This window comes from Oncorhynchus kisutch, unplaced genomic scaffold (genome assembly GCF_002021735.2).
Source record: "Oncorhynchus kisutch isolate 150728-3 unplaced genomic scaffold, Okis_V2 scaffold1145, whole genome shotgun sequence".
Taxonomy (NCBI): domain Eukaryota; kingdom Metazoa; phylum Chordata; class Actinopteri; order Salmoniformes; family Salmonidae; genus Oncorhynchus; species Oncorhynchus kisutch.
Genome location: NW_022263090.1, coordinates 32,470 through 47,935, shown reverse-complemented (window position 1 = coordinate 47,935; position 15,466 = coordinate 32,470). Strand labels below are relative to the sequence as shown.

The window sequence follows — 15,466 nt, the reverse complement described above, 5'->3', positions numbered from 1 at the left end:
CAACCGACTGCCATGCCCCAGCATGTGTGGAATCCATTTCACACACTGCAGAAGCAACCGACCGCCGTGCCCCAGCAAGTGTGGCATCTTTCTCAAATGCCCCTGCATCAGAAGCAACCTGCCCCTGAAGCTCAGCAGAAGGAACTGACCACCATGCCACAGCAATTTGGCATCCAGCTCAATTTCCCCAGCAGAAGCAACTGGCCCCCATAGCTCAGCAACCTCAGCAGGTGTGGCATCCAGCTCAAATGTCCAAGAATCGAACAGCCACTGAACCTCAGCAGCAGAAGCAACCACCCACCACGTCCGAGCAATCGTGGCATCCAGCTCAAATGCCCCTGCAGCAGAAGCAACCGGCCACTGAACATCAACAGAAGGAACTGACCGCCATGCCCCAGCAAATGTGGTATCGAGCTAAAATGCTCCATCAGGAGAATCATCTGGCCGCCATTCTCCAGCATCCTCCGCTCGTGTGGCATCCATCTCAATTTCCCCAGCAGCAGAAGGAACTGACAGTCGAGCAGCAGAAGGAACCGGCAGTCGAGCAGCAGAAGGAACTGGCAGTCGAGCAGCAGAAGGAACTGGCAGTCGAGCAGCAGAAGGAACTGGCAGTCGAGCAGCAGAAGGAACTGGCAGTCGAGCAGCAGAAGGAACTGGCAGTCGAGCAGCAGAAGGAACTGGCAGTCGAGCAGCAGAAGGAACTGGCAGTCGAGCAGCAGAAGGAACTGGCAGTTGAGCAGCAGAAGGAACTGGCAGTCGAGCAGCAGAAGGAACTGGCAGTCGAGCAGCAGAAGGAACTGGCAGTCGAGCAGCAGAAGGAACCGGCAGTCGAGCAGCAGAAGGAACCGGCAGTCGAGCAGCAGAAGGAACTGGTCGTCGAACCTCAGCAAGTGAGGTATCCAGCTCAAATGGCCCAGCAGCAACCCAACCCCATTCCTCAGCAATTTTGGCATGTAGCCCAAATTTCCCAGCAGCAACTGGCCCCAAATTCTCAGCAGAAGCACTACGAAAGCACTGAAGATGGTGCCTCAAGCCAGCATTGTTGAACAGTCGGGTGTCATCCCAATCTCTTCCTACAGTTCCAAATCGCACTACAAGAATGGCAGAACTGGAGTCTCCCAAATTGGCTACACTCCTAGGGAGGCAATGCCTGTTGACAGTGGAAATGCTCCCAAGGACGGTTATGTTAGCATTGGTGCACCAAGCATATATCCAACACTAGTGAAGGATTCTGCAAGGTAATGGTTCACTTTAACCTGCTCTGAACTTTGCTCTCTGAATTTGAAGGCCTTTGTACTAACCATATATCTATCAACAGGAAAATATAATGGATTCATATCCATTATAAGGAGAGGTTACAGTCTCACCAGACACCCAGGATCAGTGCGGGCAGTGATCGATTGAATAGTATGCATTTAGTTTAACTTGCATTTAAGAGCAGTTGGAGGCCACGGAAGGAGAGTTGTATGGCATTGAAGCTCATCTGGAGGTTAGTTAACAGTGTCCAAGGAGGGGCCAGAAGTATACAGAATGGTGTCGTCTGTGTAGAGGTGGATCAGATAATCACCAGCAGCAAGAGCAACATCATTGATGTATACAGAGAAAAGAGTCGGCCTGAGAATTGAACCCTGTTGGCACACCCATAGAAACTGTCAAAGGTCCGGACAACAGGCCCTCCGATTTGGCACACTGAACTCTATCAGAGAAGTAGTTGGTAAACCAGACGAGGCAATCATTTGAGAAACCAAGGCTGTCAAGTCTGCCAATAAGAATGTTGTGATCGAAAGCCTTGGCCAGGTCGATGAATACGGCTGCACAGTAATGTCTCTTATCGATGGCGGTTATGATGTCATTTAGAGCCTTCAGCGTGGCTGAGGTGCACCCATGACCAGCTCTGAAACCAGATTGCATAGCGGAGAAGGTATGGTGGGATTCGAAATGGTCAGTAATCTGTTTGTTAACTTGGCTTTCGAAGACCTTAGAAAGACAGGGTAGGATAGATTTGGGTCTAGAGTGTCACCCCCTTTGAAGAGGGGGATGACCGCGGCAGCTTTCCAAACTTTGGGAATCTCAGACGATACGAAAGAGAGGTTGAACAGGCTAGTAATATGGGTTGCAACAATTTCGGCATACATTTTTAGAAAGAGGGGTCCAGATTGTCTAGCCCGGCTGGTCCAGATATTGCAGCTCTTTTAGAACATCAGCTATCTGGATTTGGGTAAAGGAGAAATGGTGGGGGCTTTGGCGGGGTGCTGTGGAGGATGCCGGGCAGTTGACCAGGGTAAGGGTAGCCATGTGGAAAGCATGGCCAGCCGTAGAGAAATGCTTTTTGAAATTCTCAATTATAGTGGATTTATCAGTGGTGACAGTGTTTCCTAGCCTCAGAGCAGTGGGCAGCTGGGAGGAGGTGCTCTTATTCTCCATGGACTTTACAGTGTCCCAGAACCTTTTTGAGTTAGTACTACAGGATGCAAATTTCTGTTTGAAAAGCTTGCCTTAGCTTTTCTAACTGCCTGTGTATATTTGTTCATAACTTCCCTGAAAAGTTACATATCACGAGGGCTATTCGATGCTAATGCAGAACGCCACAGGATTTTTTTTGTGCTGGTCAAGGGCAGACAGGTCTGGAGTGAACCAAGGACTATATCTATTCCTAGTTCTACATTTTTTAAGAGGGGCATGCTTATTTAAGATGGTGAGGAAGGCACTTTAAAGAATAGCTTGGCATCATCTACTGACGGGATGACGTTAATGTCATTCCAGGTTACCCCGGCCAGGTCGATTAGAAAGGCTTGCTCGCAGAAGTGTTTCAGGGAGCGTTTGACAGTGATGAGGGGTGGTCGTTCTGTCTGAGACCCATTACGGATGCAGGCAATGAGGCAGTGATCTTTGAGATCTTGATTGAAAACAGCAGAGGTGTATTTGGAGGGCGAGTTAGTTAGGATGACATCTATGAGGGTGCCCGTGTTTACTGATTTGGGGTTGTACCTGGTAGGTTCATTGATCATTTGTGTGAAATTGAGGTCAACAAGCTTAGATTGTAGGATGGCCGGGGTGTTAAACCTCTAGTGACTCCCCACCCCGCATGAGGGAGCGTAATCATCGACTGACACTAATTAGCACAACGCAAAGGACATAAATATTCCTAGAAAATATTCCTATTCATGAAAATCACAAGTGAAATATATTGAGACACAGCTTAGCCTTTTGTTAATCACCTGTCATCTCGGATTTTCAAAATATGCTTTACAGCCAAAGCTAGACAAGCATTTGTGTAAGTTTATCGATAGCCTAGCATAGCATTTTGTCCAGCTAGCAGCATGTAACTTGGTCACGGAAATCAGAAAAGCAATCAAATTAAATAGTTTACCTTTGATGAGCTTCGGATGTTTTCACTCACGAGACTCCCAGTTAGATAGCCAATGTTCCTTTTTTCCCAAAATATTATTTTTGTAGGCGAAATAGCTCTATTTGTTCTTCACGGTTGGCTGAGAAATCGCCGGAAATTGCAGTCACGAAAACGCCGAAAAATATAAAAGATTTGCTCCATAATATCGACAGAAACATGGCAAACATTGTTTATAATCAATCCTCAAGGTGTTTTTCAAATATCTATTCGATAATATATCCACCGGGACAATTCGTTTTTCAGTAGGACCGATTGGAATAATGGCTACCTCTGTATTTTACTTGAGAATCTCTCTGGGAGCATCAGGTGACCACTTGAGCAATGTAGCCGCTTACGTGTATTCTTCAACATAAATGCGTAAAACTACGTCACAATGCTGTAGACCCCTTGGGGAATACGGAGAAAAAGTAATCTGGTTGATAGCCCATTCACTGCTCAATAGGGACGCATTGGAACGCAGCGCTTTCAAAACACGAGGCACTTCCGGATTGGATTTTTCTCAGGCTTTCGCCTGCAACATCAGTTCTGTTATAGTCACAGACAATATTTTTAGAGTATTTTTTATATAATATAGTAGCACAAACTCTGAAGATAGATGTGGGGCAATCAATTCACATATGGTATCGAGTGCACAGCTGGGGGCAGAGGGAGGTCTATAGCAAGCGGTAGCAGTGAGAGACTTGTTTCTGTAAAGGTGCATTTTTAGAAGTAGAAGCTCAAATTGTTTGGGTACAGACTGAGATAGTAATACAGAACTCTGCAGGCTATCTTTGCAGTAGATTGCAACACCGCCCCCTTTGGCAGTTCTATGCTGGCGGAAAACGTTATAGTTAGCGATGTAGATTTCAGGGTTTTTGGTGGTTTTCCTAAACCAAGATTCAGACACGGCTAAGACATCTGGGTTGGCAGAGTGTGCTAAAACAGTGAGTAAAACAAACTTAGGGAGTAGGCTTCTAATGTTAACATGCATGAAACCAAGGCTTTTACATTTACAGAAGTCAACAAATGAGAGCACCTGGGGGGTGGGAGTGGAGCTAGGCACTGCAGGACCTGGATTAACCTCCACATCACCAGAGGAACAGAGGGGATGTAGGATAAGGGTACGGCTAAAGGCTATACGAACTGGCCGTCTAGCACGTTCGGAACAGAGAGTAAAAGGAGCAGGTTTCTCGGCACGATAACATAGATTCAAGGCATAGTGTACAGACAAAGGTAAGGTAGGCGGTGAGTACATTGGAGGTAAACCTAGGCATTGAGTAATGATGAGAGAGATATAGTCTCTAGAGATGTTTAAACCAGGTGATCATCGCAGGTGGAACAACATGGTTGGTTCAGGCATGGTTGGTTAAGGCATATTGAGCAGGGCTAGAGGCTCTACAGTGAAATAAGACTGTAATCACCAACCAGGACAGTAATGGACGAGGCATATTGATATTAGAGTGAGGCATGCGTAGCCAAGTGAACATATGGGTCCAGTGAGTGGTTGGGCTTGCTGGGGACACGGCGATTCAGACAGATTAGCAGGCCGATGCTAACAAGCTAACAGTTAGCAGGCCGGAGTCGGCAAGCTAGCTGTTAGTAGACCGGGGTAAGCTAGCAGTTAGCAGGCCGGGTTAGCCGGGGCTAGCAGTTAGCAGACCGGGTTAGCAAGCAAGCAGTTAGCAGGGGCTAACTCTTGCCTCTTCATGCTGTGACGTCGATAGACCAGTCGTGGACTTAGTAGGGTTCCAAGTAGCTCTAGGTAGCTAGCAGGCCTAGCTGGTTAGCATAATGGGCCTTCAGCGGGCGTCGCGCTTGAGGGACCTGTTGTAGTCCTCGGGCAGATTATGTCAGTATTCCAGTTGTAGGGGACCTACGGGGTTCCATGCTCCGTACCGGCTGTAGAAGGGGTCCGGATATTGTAGCTCAGGAGTATGCTTCGGTGGTAGCACAGTAGCCCTGGCCGGGCTAGCTTCAAGCTAATTGGTGCTTGCTCTGGGATGGAAACGCTAGCCAGGAGTAGTCAACCGGGATTGTGGTTAGCTAGTTGTGAAGATCCAGATGAAAATGTTCAGTTTACGGTAGGAATCCGGGGATAAAATAAGAGGTCCGTTATGCTCTGGTTAGAGTCACGTTGTTCGAACTGGCGAGAGCTTTCCGAGCTGAAGGTTAGCTGATGACCGCTGGCAATGGTTTGCTGACTGATAGCTGGTAGTTAGCTGGCTAGCTTCAGTTGAGGGATTCCAGATCCAAAGTAAATATAAATACTTTAGAAAAAAAAGCAGATCCACGCCACATTGGGTGAGGCGGGATGCAGGAGAGTATTTAGATGTTGAGGTTTAGCAAAATATTTTAAAAGATATGCAAAGAAAAATATGTAAAACGATATATACAAGGGACACGACAGGACAAAGACGTCTGACTGCTACGCCATGTTGGATTGAAGTCCAGAGATGAGTCCAGAGAGACAGAGGATGAGAACCAGAAAAACCACTATGATTCCTACAGCTGCAGTCAGAACTGAGGTATGTTTCCTTAAAAGATCAAATGGACGATGGCATGTCTTATAATGTAAAAACGAACATAATTCAGAATATCAACACAATACATGTTACTACTTGGAGATCTTATACTACTTGTCAAGGGATCCAAGCCAACACATAATTATGAACCAAAGTGTAATCAGTCAAAACACAATGATTAAGATCAGCTTGAAACTTGTAGTTTTGTATAGAAGTATTGAAGATGTAACTTTACCTGCTACAATGATCATCAGAGCTGTAGAGTTCATAGATCCTCTTCCATTCTGGGCCTCACAGTAGTATTCTCCTCTGTTTTCAGAGATGATGTTAGTGATGCTGTAACTCTGTCCTGATGCTTATGCTGAGATTACATTCGTCTTGTACCAGCTGTATTTGTCCACAGGTGGGTTGGCATCACTGCATCCTCACTGCTGACCGGGTATAAGATCCGGCTGTTGGGCTTTTTCCACAACATTATTCACCAGCTTAAGAAGTTATACTTCAATGTCTCAGGTGGAGTTATTCACCAGCTATAGAGTGAGTTGTTGTTTATGTTTCTAAGACTGCAGGGTGGGAGATACAACAATGGCCTTGAGAACAGCAGGAAGTGTGTTGGTGGTCTTTCTCTGGTCTGTAGCAGGTATGGTCTTTCTCTGGTCTGTAGCAGGTATGGTCTTTCTCTGGTCTGTAGCAGGTATGGTCTTTCTCTGGTCTGTAGCAGGTATGGTCTTTCTCTGGTCTGTAGCAGGTATGGTCTTTCTCTGGTCTGTAGCAGGTATGGTCTTTCTCTGGTCTGTAGCAGGTATGGTCTTTCTCTGGTCTGTAGCAGGTATGGTCTTTCTCTGGTCTGTAGCAGGTATGGTCTTTCTCTGGTCTGTAGCAGGTATGGTCTTTCTCTGGTCTGTAGCAGGTATGGTCTTTCTCTGGTCTGTAGCAGGTATGGTCTTTCTCTGGTCTGTAGCAGGTATGGTCTTTCTCTGGTCTGTAGCAGGTATGGTCTTTCTCTGGTCTGTAGCAGGTATGGTCTTTCTCTGGTCTGTAGCAGGTATGGTCTTTCTCTGGTCTGTAGCAGGTATGGTCTCATTCATATCTTTTCGTTGCTCTGTTTAACAATCTAAAAACATTTCTAAAAGTTTAAAAATCCTAATGTTATTCCGATGTGTTCTGTTAAGTGTCTCCTCTTCACTTTAAATAGTTATATTTCAAACCTCACTGAGGTTTCATTCACACTTCTGCACATCAGGAGCTGAATAAGAATGATGTCAACCACAAGCAAGTTGTTCCATTTCAATTCCACTCAATTCAGGAAGTAGATTGAAATTCTAATTCCAATTATCTTCAAACCTTTTCAATGAGTGAAAATGTAGAATTGGAATTTGGTTTACTTTCTGAATTGACATGGGATTGACCCCAATGGTAACAATTTATTTGACACAGTGTCATAGCACGCTATGACTTTGTCATGACCATGTCACAATATGTCATAACAGCTGACATAACTTATCATAACCTGTCATAATATGGTCATAACATTCTCATGACCTATCATCACCTGCTGTGACATATATTGTGTTATTTTATGGCTGATTATGACACCTACTTAAGAGTGTCAAAACCCACCTTTATTGAAATGTGTTTTTTCCCTGCCAAGAAGTTACATTTCGTTTGAAAGTTTGTAATGAATTATTTACAGTCATGTTTCTTTTCATCATATTTTAAAACCTCTTAAGGATCTGCCCCTTTTCTTCAATTTTTGCCTAAAATGACATACCCAAATCTAACTGCCTGTAGCTCAGGTCCTGAAGCAAGGATATGCATATTCTTGGTACATTACCATTTGAAATGAAACACTTTGATGTTTGTGGAAATATGAAAGGAATGTTGGAGAATATAACACATTTGATCTGGTAAAAGATAATACAAAGGAAAAATCAACCGTTCTTTTTAATTTTTTGGGACCTTCATCTTTGATATGCAAGAGAAAGGCCATAATGTATTATTCCAGCCCAGGTTAGATTTTTAGCCCCTCGATGGCAGCATTGTATGTGCAAAGTTTTAGAGTGATCCAATGAACCATTGCATTTCTGTTCAAATGTTGTATCAAGACTGTCCAAATGTGCCTAATTTGTTTATTAATAACATTCATGTTCAAAATGGTCCACTCTCCTCAAACAATAGCATGGTATTATTTCTCTGTAATAGCTACTGTAAATTGTACAGTGAAGTTAAATTAACAAGAATGTAAGCTTTCTGCCAATATCAGATATGTCTATGTCCTGGGAAATGTTCTTGTTATTTACAACCTCATGCTAATCGCATTAGCCTACGTTAGCTCAACTGTCCTGTTGCGTAACAATGACATTTTGGAACAGTGAGGGCATTCTGACATCACATGCATAAAAAACTTATGCTGGGGCAACCGTTAGAGATATTGGAACTCATGTGAAAAGGTTAATGTCTTAATCCGCGCTGCCCTCAAACTAAGGCACGCTGCCTGCTTTTATGTATAGGCTGTTTCAACTTGTCAAATTCATATGATTTTCTAACAAGTTTTATTTTCTAACAACAGTTTGAGTTGGGGTCCTCATTATTTCACATAAAAGTAGGCCATTTCACTTTTGCTGACAATTCAGTTTTTGGGGAATTACTGAGCCTGACGAACTTTCCCAAGCACCTCCCAATTGTTTCCGCAGATCAAGTATGCAGACATTTGCGCATCTCCAGTCAGAACAGGACCTGCACAAACTTTTTCACATTTTCCAGCTGGTGCCCGCATCGCCTTCATTGTTGTTTTCATTACTACATGAGAATAACTTTGGACATTTTGGGGGGAAATGTCCCATTATAAAAGAGTAAAAGTATAATCCAGCCTATTTATCTTCAATATATTTAATTAACATTACAAGGAAAAAACATTGGGGGTTCTCTTCTCTTCGGACCAGGTTCTGTTATGGTTCTCTACAGTCCAGGTTCTGTGTTGGTTGACTTCAGTCCAGGTTCTGTGGTGGTTCTCTTCAGTTCTGATAATCGGAGGGCTCAACATCTATCTGAGGGTCTGTGTCACTGTCCAGGTTCTGTGGTGGTTTGCTTCAGTTCTGATAATCGGAGGGCTCAGCATCTATCTGAGGGTCTGTGTCACAGGGGAGTCCCTTAATCTGAAAGAAGACACACTGAATGAACACTTTACACCGCACTTCATGAAGTGTTTATGGACACTTACACGCACACACACACACACACACACACATACACATATACATACATACATACATACATACATACATACATACATACATACATACATACATACATACATACATACATACATACATACATACATACATACATACATACATACATACATACATACATACATACATACATACATACATACATACATACATACATACATACATACATACATACATACATACATACATACATACATACATACATACATACATACATACATACATACATACATACATACATACATACATACATACATACATACATACATACATACATACATACATACATACATACATACATACATACATACATACATACATACATACATACATACATACATACATACATACATACATACATACATACATACATACATACATACATACATACATACATACATACATACATACATACATACATACATACATACATACATACATACATACATACATACATACATACATACATACATACATACATACATACATACATACATACATACATACATACATACATACATACATACATACATACATACATACATACATACATACATACATACATACATACATACATACATACATACATACATACATACATACATACATACATACATACATACATACATACATACATACATACATACATACATACATACATACATACATACATACATACATACATACATACATACATACATACATACATACATACATACATACATACATACATACATACATACATACATACATACATACATACATACATACATACATACATACATACATACATACATACATACATACATACATACATACATACATACATACATACATACATACATACATACATACATACATACATACATACATACATACATACATACATACATACATACATACATACATACATACATACATACATACATACATACATACATACATACATACATACATACATACATACATACATACATACATACATACTACATACATACATACATACATACATACATACATACATACATACATACATACATACATACATACATACATACATACATACATACATACATACATACATACATACATACATACATACATACATACATACATACATACATACATACATACATACATACATACATACATACTACATACATACATACATACATACATACATACATACATACATACATACATACATACATACATACATACATACATACATACATACATACATACATACATACATACATACATACATACATACATACCATACATACATACATACATACATACATACATACATACATACATACACACATACACACATACACACATACACACATACACACATACACACATACACACATACACACATACACACATACACACATACACACATACACACATACACACATACACACATACACACATACACACATACACACATACACACATACACACATACACACATACACACATACACACATACACACATACATACATACATACATACATACATACATACATACATACATACATACATACATACATACATACATACATACATACATACATACATACTCCCAGGGTGTCACTCTGGTGATCTGGTCTTCTTCTTCATAGATGTGCACATGTCACTGTTAGGGTCAGGATGGACACTCTGTGGAGAGAACGAGAGAGTCAAAGAGAGAGTGTGAGAGGGAGGGAGGCAAAGAGAGAGCATGAGAGGGAAGGAGGGAGGGAGTAGAGAGAGAGAAATGCATGAGCACTTTGTGACACCACTCTCTCTTTCATTTTCTCTGAACAAATTCAAATACTGTATAAAACACAAACACATAATAAGAGACGTACTGCCAGAGTGTCGTAGTCAGGTGACATGGTCCTCATGTTCAGACCTGTGTACGTGTCACTGTTAGGGTCATGATGGACACTCTGGAGAGAGCGGGAAATAGAGAGAGGGAGAGAGAACATGGTAACAGTGAAAATAGTGTGAAAGAGACTGTTGTGATACAGTAAATTAATGTCACCAGGTGTGGAGGTGGAGGTTTACTGATATAATCACCTGTGTGTCTGCTGTGGCGTCACTTCCTCCTGTGGATCTCCTGTAAAGTGGAACATAGTGAGATAAAATCTCTACTGACCTCTACTGGAGGTTTATAAACATTTCATATTTATCCCTGGTATGAAAATCCTCACCTCTTCAGAGTGCAGTAGATGGTGAGGAGCAGAGCTCCAGCAGTCAGGACAGCCCCCACCCCCATTACAGGAACCCAGGGAAACACTGCTGCAGGATCATGGGTTTAGGTGTCAGTAGGTTAGAACATATATCTGTTTGTAGTTGTATTTATTATGGATCCTCATTAGCAAAATGTAGGCAGTAAAATTAAGGCAATTATTCCATTTTTAAAACATTACAATGCATTCACTACAGATTGCACAACACATGACTTATATGACCTTAGGCACCTACTCTAACACCACATATCTACAACACAAAATCCGTGTGTACATGTGTTTATAGTGCTTATCTGTTAAAACAGTCATATCACAGAGCACCAGAAATAGACAGAACATGACATACTTACACATGACATTAATATGGACAGGGATGGAAGTCTCTGTCCCTTTAATGTTGCTAGCTTCACAGTAGTATTCTCCTCTGTCCTCAGAGCTGATAGAAGTAATGCTGTAACTCTGTCCTGATGCTTTTGGTGAGGTTACGTTCTTCTTGTACCAGGTGTATTTGTCCACAGGTGGGTTGGCATCACTGCTGCAGGTCAGAGTCACTGAACTGCCCTCCACTATTTCACCAGAGGGACTAACTGACACTGAGGTGTTCCTTGGTCCATCTGATGTAAAAGACAGTGGATTTAGAAGGAGTACAAATTAGGTTAGTTGCAAATATTCTATTAACTTTCCACAAATGTACTTTTCCACACAATGACTTTTAGATTCACCCTCTTATTGAAGATTCTCTATTCAAGTATCATGTGAAGCTAATATCTGTCACTACAATGTTAATATACCAAACTAAATATTTAAACCCCATCTACTCACATCTGACAGTGAGAGTCTCATCAGCAGAGGGGAGATCCTCATGTCCTTCTACAGAACAGGAGTATCTGCCTGCATCCTCACTGCTGACTGAGAAAAGGATATAGACAGGAGAGGAGGTGTTGCTGTTTGGTATAGACTGTCCATTCTTATACCAACTGTAGACTGGGATGGGGTCCAGTGTACATTTGGTTCTACATCTCAGTGTGACATTCTCCCCCTCTGACACAGATGTAGGATCCATCTCCAACACAACATCTAGAGTAAAAGGAAACAAATCATTATTATCCTCCTATATATGTCCTCTTATATGAAATACTAGATTTGTTTTTTTTCTGTCACATACCACCACAGTTTCTGTATGACTGCCCTTAATAAGTTCTTTACAGTAATAGATGTGAGATGAGTGACATATTACCTGTGACAGTCAGGGAGACAGGTGAGCCAGCAAACGTATCTCCTGATGTTATCAATCTGAATCTGTACCCAGCAGAGTCTCTCAATCTCAGGTCTGTGATTCTCAGGGTACAGTCACTCTCCTTATCCCCAAGGTACTCTATATGACCCTCATACCCTGGCACTGAGCTCAGATCTTCAGGCTCCACACCAGACCATTTAGTAAACCAGAAAGCATGTTTGATCTCATGATAACTGGAATATGTGTAAGAGCAGGATATGTCCACTGTTGACCCCTTCAAGGTACAGATACTCTGATGGGTGTAAGTCACCCTCCAACACTTCTTACCTGAAATACAAGAAGGTAACAGAACACCTTTCATAAATCTTTAATTACAATGCTTACCAGTATACACTTATATTTTTAATAAAGTAGGAAAATAATAATTACTTCCTAACCGTTTCTAAAACCATAATTATATTCAGTAAAAGTAACGAGGAAGTGACCACCCCTTCAGGTTTGTAGTTTTTCAACATTTGTAGTTTTCATTTTATGAAAATTGAAAGGGTGTTCTATGTGCAAAAACATAGCGCAAAGGTCTTCAAAAAGTGAATTCTCCCAGTGACATGAATGCACCCCGACACGGATGGCTCCATGTGGAGGTAATTAGGGAAAGTGCCAACCAGCCGTGGAGGCAACATAAAAGGAGCAAATGTGGCACACCGCTGGAGAGACCCGGGAGAGACCAACACAGAGCCAAAGCTGAGAAGAAGGACCGAGCAAAACCTATGTGATTTTCTTTGTTATGTTTATTTTATGGCCTAGTAAAGTTGTGTCTGCTGACTAAAACCTCCCTGTGTTAATCTCTGCACGCTCAACCCAACACCCCACAGTATGTTATGTTTATTTTATGGCCTAGTAAAGTTGTGTCTGCTGACTAAAACCTCCCTGTGTTAATCTCTGCACGCTCAACCCAACACCCCACAGTATGTTATGTTTATTTTATGGCCTAGTAAAGTTGTGTCTGCTGACTAAAACCTCCCTGTGTTAATCTCTGCACGCTCAACCCAACACCCCACAGTATGTTATGTTTATTTTATGGCCTAGTAAAGTTGTGTCTGCTGACTAAAACCTCCCTGTGTTAATCTCTGCACGCTCAACCCAACACCCCACAGTATGTTATGTTTATTTTATGGCCTAGTAAAGTTGTGTTTGCTGACTAAAACCTCCCTGTGTTAATCTCTGCACGCTCAACCCAACACCCCACAGTATGTTATGTTTATTTTATGGCCTAGTAAAGTTGTGTCTTCTGACTAAAACCTCCCTGTGTTAATCTCTGCACGCTCAACCCAACACCCCACAGTATGTTATGTTTAGTTTATGGCCTAGTAAAGTTGTGTCTGCTGACTAAAACCTCCCTGTGTTAATCTCTGCACGCTCAACCCAACACCCCACAGTTTACCACAATTTTAATAAATGACCACATTTTCATGAATTTGATTGTATATTCTTGAAGCCCATTCAACACAGCTTGGGAATAGATACGGAACTAAAGCAGAAGTGGATGTCACACTCAAAGCATATACAAATGTATGTATGTGATGTGTTGCCGTCTCGCTATTTAAGATATGCTGTATGATGCAAAAATGATTTCTGAATAGATACAATAAGGTCATCATCATCATTAACAACAACAGGTCTGTATTACTGTAAACACATATTTCTACATTGATTATTCTGAAGCTGTTTCATTCTCAGAACCCCAAATATGGGAGGATAAATGTTCAATCCTCTACGGACCACCAGGTTCAATGATAACTCCTATCCCCAAGCTGTGAGGCTAAACAGTAAGTGACACACACACACACAATCTGTATTGAAGGCCCATAAGGCCCATGGAGTCTGTATCAAAGTCTAGAGAGCTGGTTGTTATGGATGTAGAAAGTTGAAACACACATCCTACACATATCAACCCTCCTCCCCATCAGTCCTGAAGGGCCCTCAGCTAAATCCACTGCGTGCAACACACACACTGTTTTATTTCTTAATTATTTGGACCAGGAGCCCTGAACCAAGATCAGCGCTCCTACTCTGAGACACTTTGTGAATACGGACCCTGATATAACAACCTGTTACGTCCGTTGTTAGAAGGAGACCAAGGTGCAGTGTACATTATACTTTAATATTAATTGACTCCAAAAAACAACAAAATATAAACGAACGTAAAGTTCTGTGGGGCTAACAGCAGCTGTGCAAAAAGAAGATACCACAACAGAAAGTGGGAAAAAGGGCTGCCTAAGTATGATTCCCAATCAGAGACAACGATAGACAGCTGCCTCTGATTAGGAACCATACTGGGCCAAAAACAAAGAAATAGACAACATAGAATGCCCACCGCAAATCACACCCTGACCTAACCAAATAGAGAAATAAAACATCTCTCTAAGGTCAGGGCGTGACACTGAGACAGTGTTTACTGCATAACTTCCGGTGTTTCAAACAAAGTCTCTTGACATAGATTGCAAGGTTAGCAATGGCCTGATGCACGGTTAACCAATGGTCTGATGTCCTTGTTCAACTTCAATGGCCATCAGGCAAAGCAAGGATTAGGAAACAACTGTGTACTCTGTCAACGGTACTGACAAACATGTCATTATTCTGTAGTATATTTTGTAGTAATAACTGGACGGTTTCAGCCCTGAAAGCTGATTGGCTAACAGCCATGGTATATTTAAGCAATATTGCATGAGAGCCCATGTGTTATGATGACATTTTTATCATGGCTGTGAGTGTCATAGCCTTAAAAGCAAAGTCCTCTGGGTTTTGTTGTACCATAACCACACAA

General features: G+C 41.6%; 1 protein-coding gene across 1 annotated transcript; it reads right to left on the bottom strand.

Moving 5' to 3' along the window:
- Positions 1-8,781: 8,781 nt before the first annotated feature.
- On the bottom strand, positions 8,782-12,957 carry LOC116364994 (B-cell receptor CD22-like). The gene is made up of 8 exons (XM_031817773.1): positions 12,643-12,957; positions 12,228-12,482; positions 11,756-12,019; positions 11,367-11,454; positions 11,233-11,272; positions 11,022-11,102; positions 10,752-10,830; positions 8,782-9,065 (listed from the first exon to the last, which is right to left on the bottom strand). Exons 2-7 carry the CDS (start codon positions 12,466-12,468, stop codon positions 10,762-10,764), a joined length of 783 nt encoding a protein of 260 aa, XP_031673633.1. The 5' UTR covers positions 12,469-12,482; positions 12,643-12,957; the 3' UTR covers positions 8,782-9,065; positions 10,752-10,761.
- Positions 12,958-15,466: the final 2,509 nt, after the last annotated feature.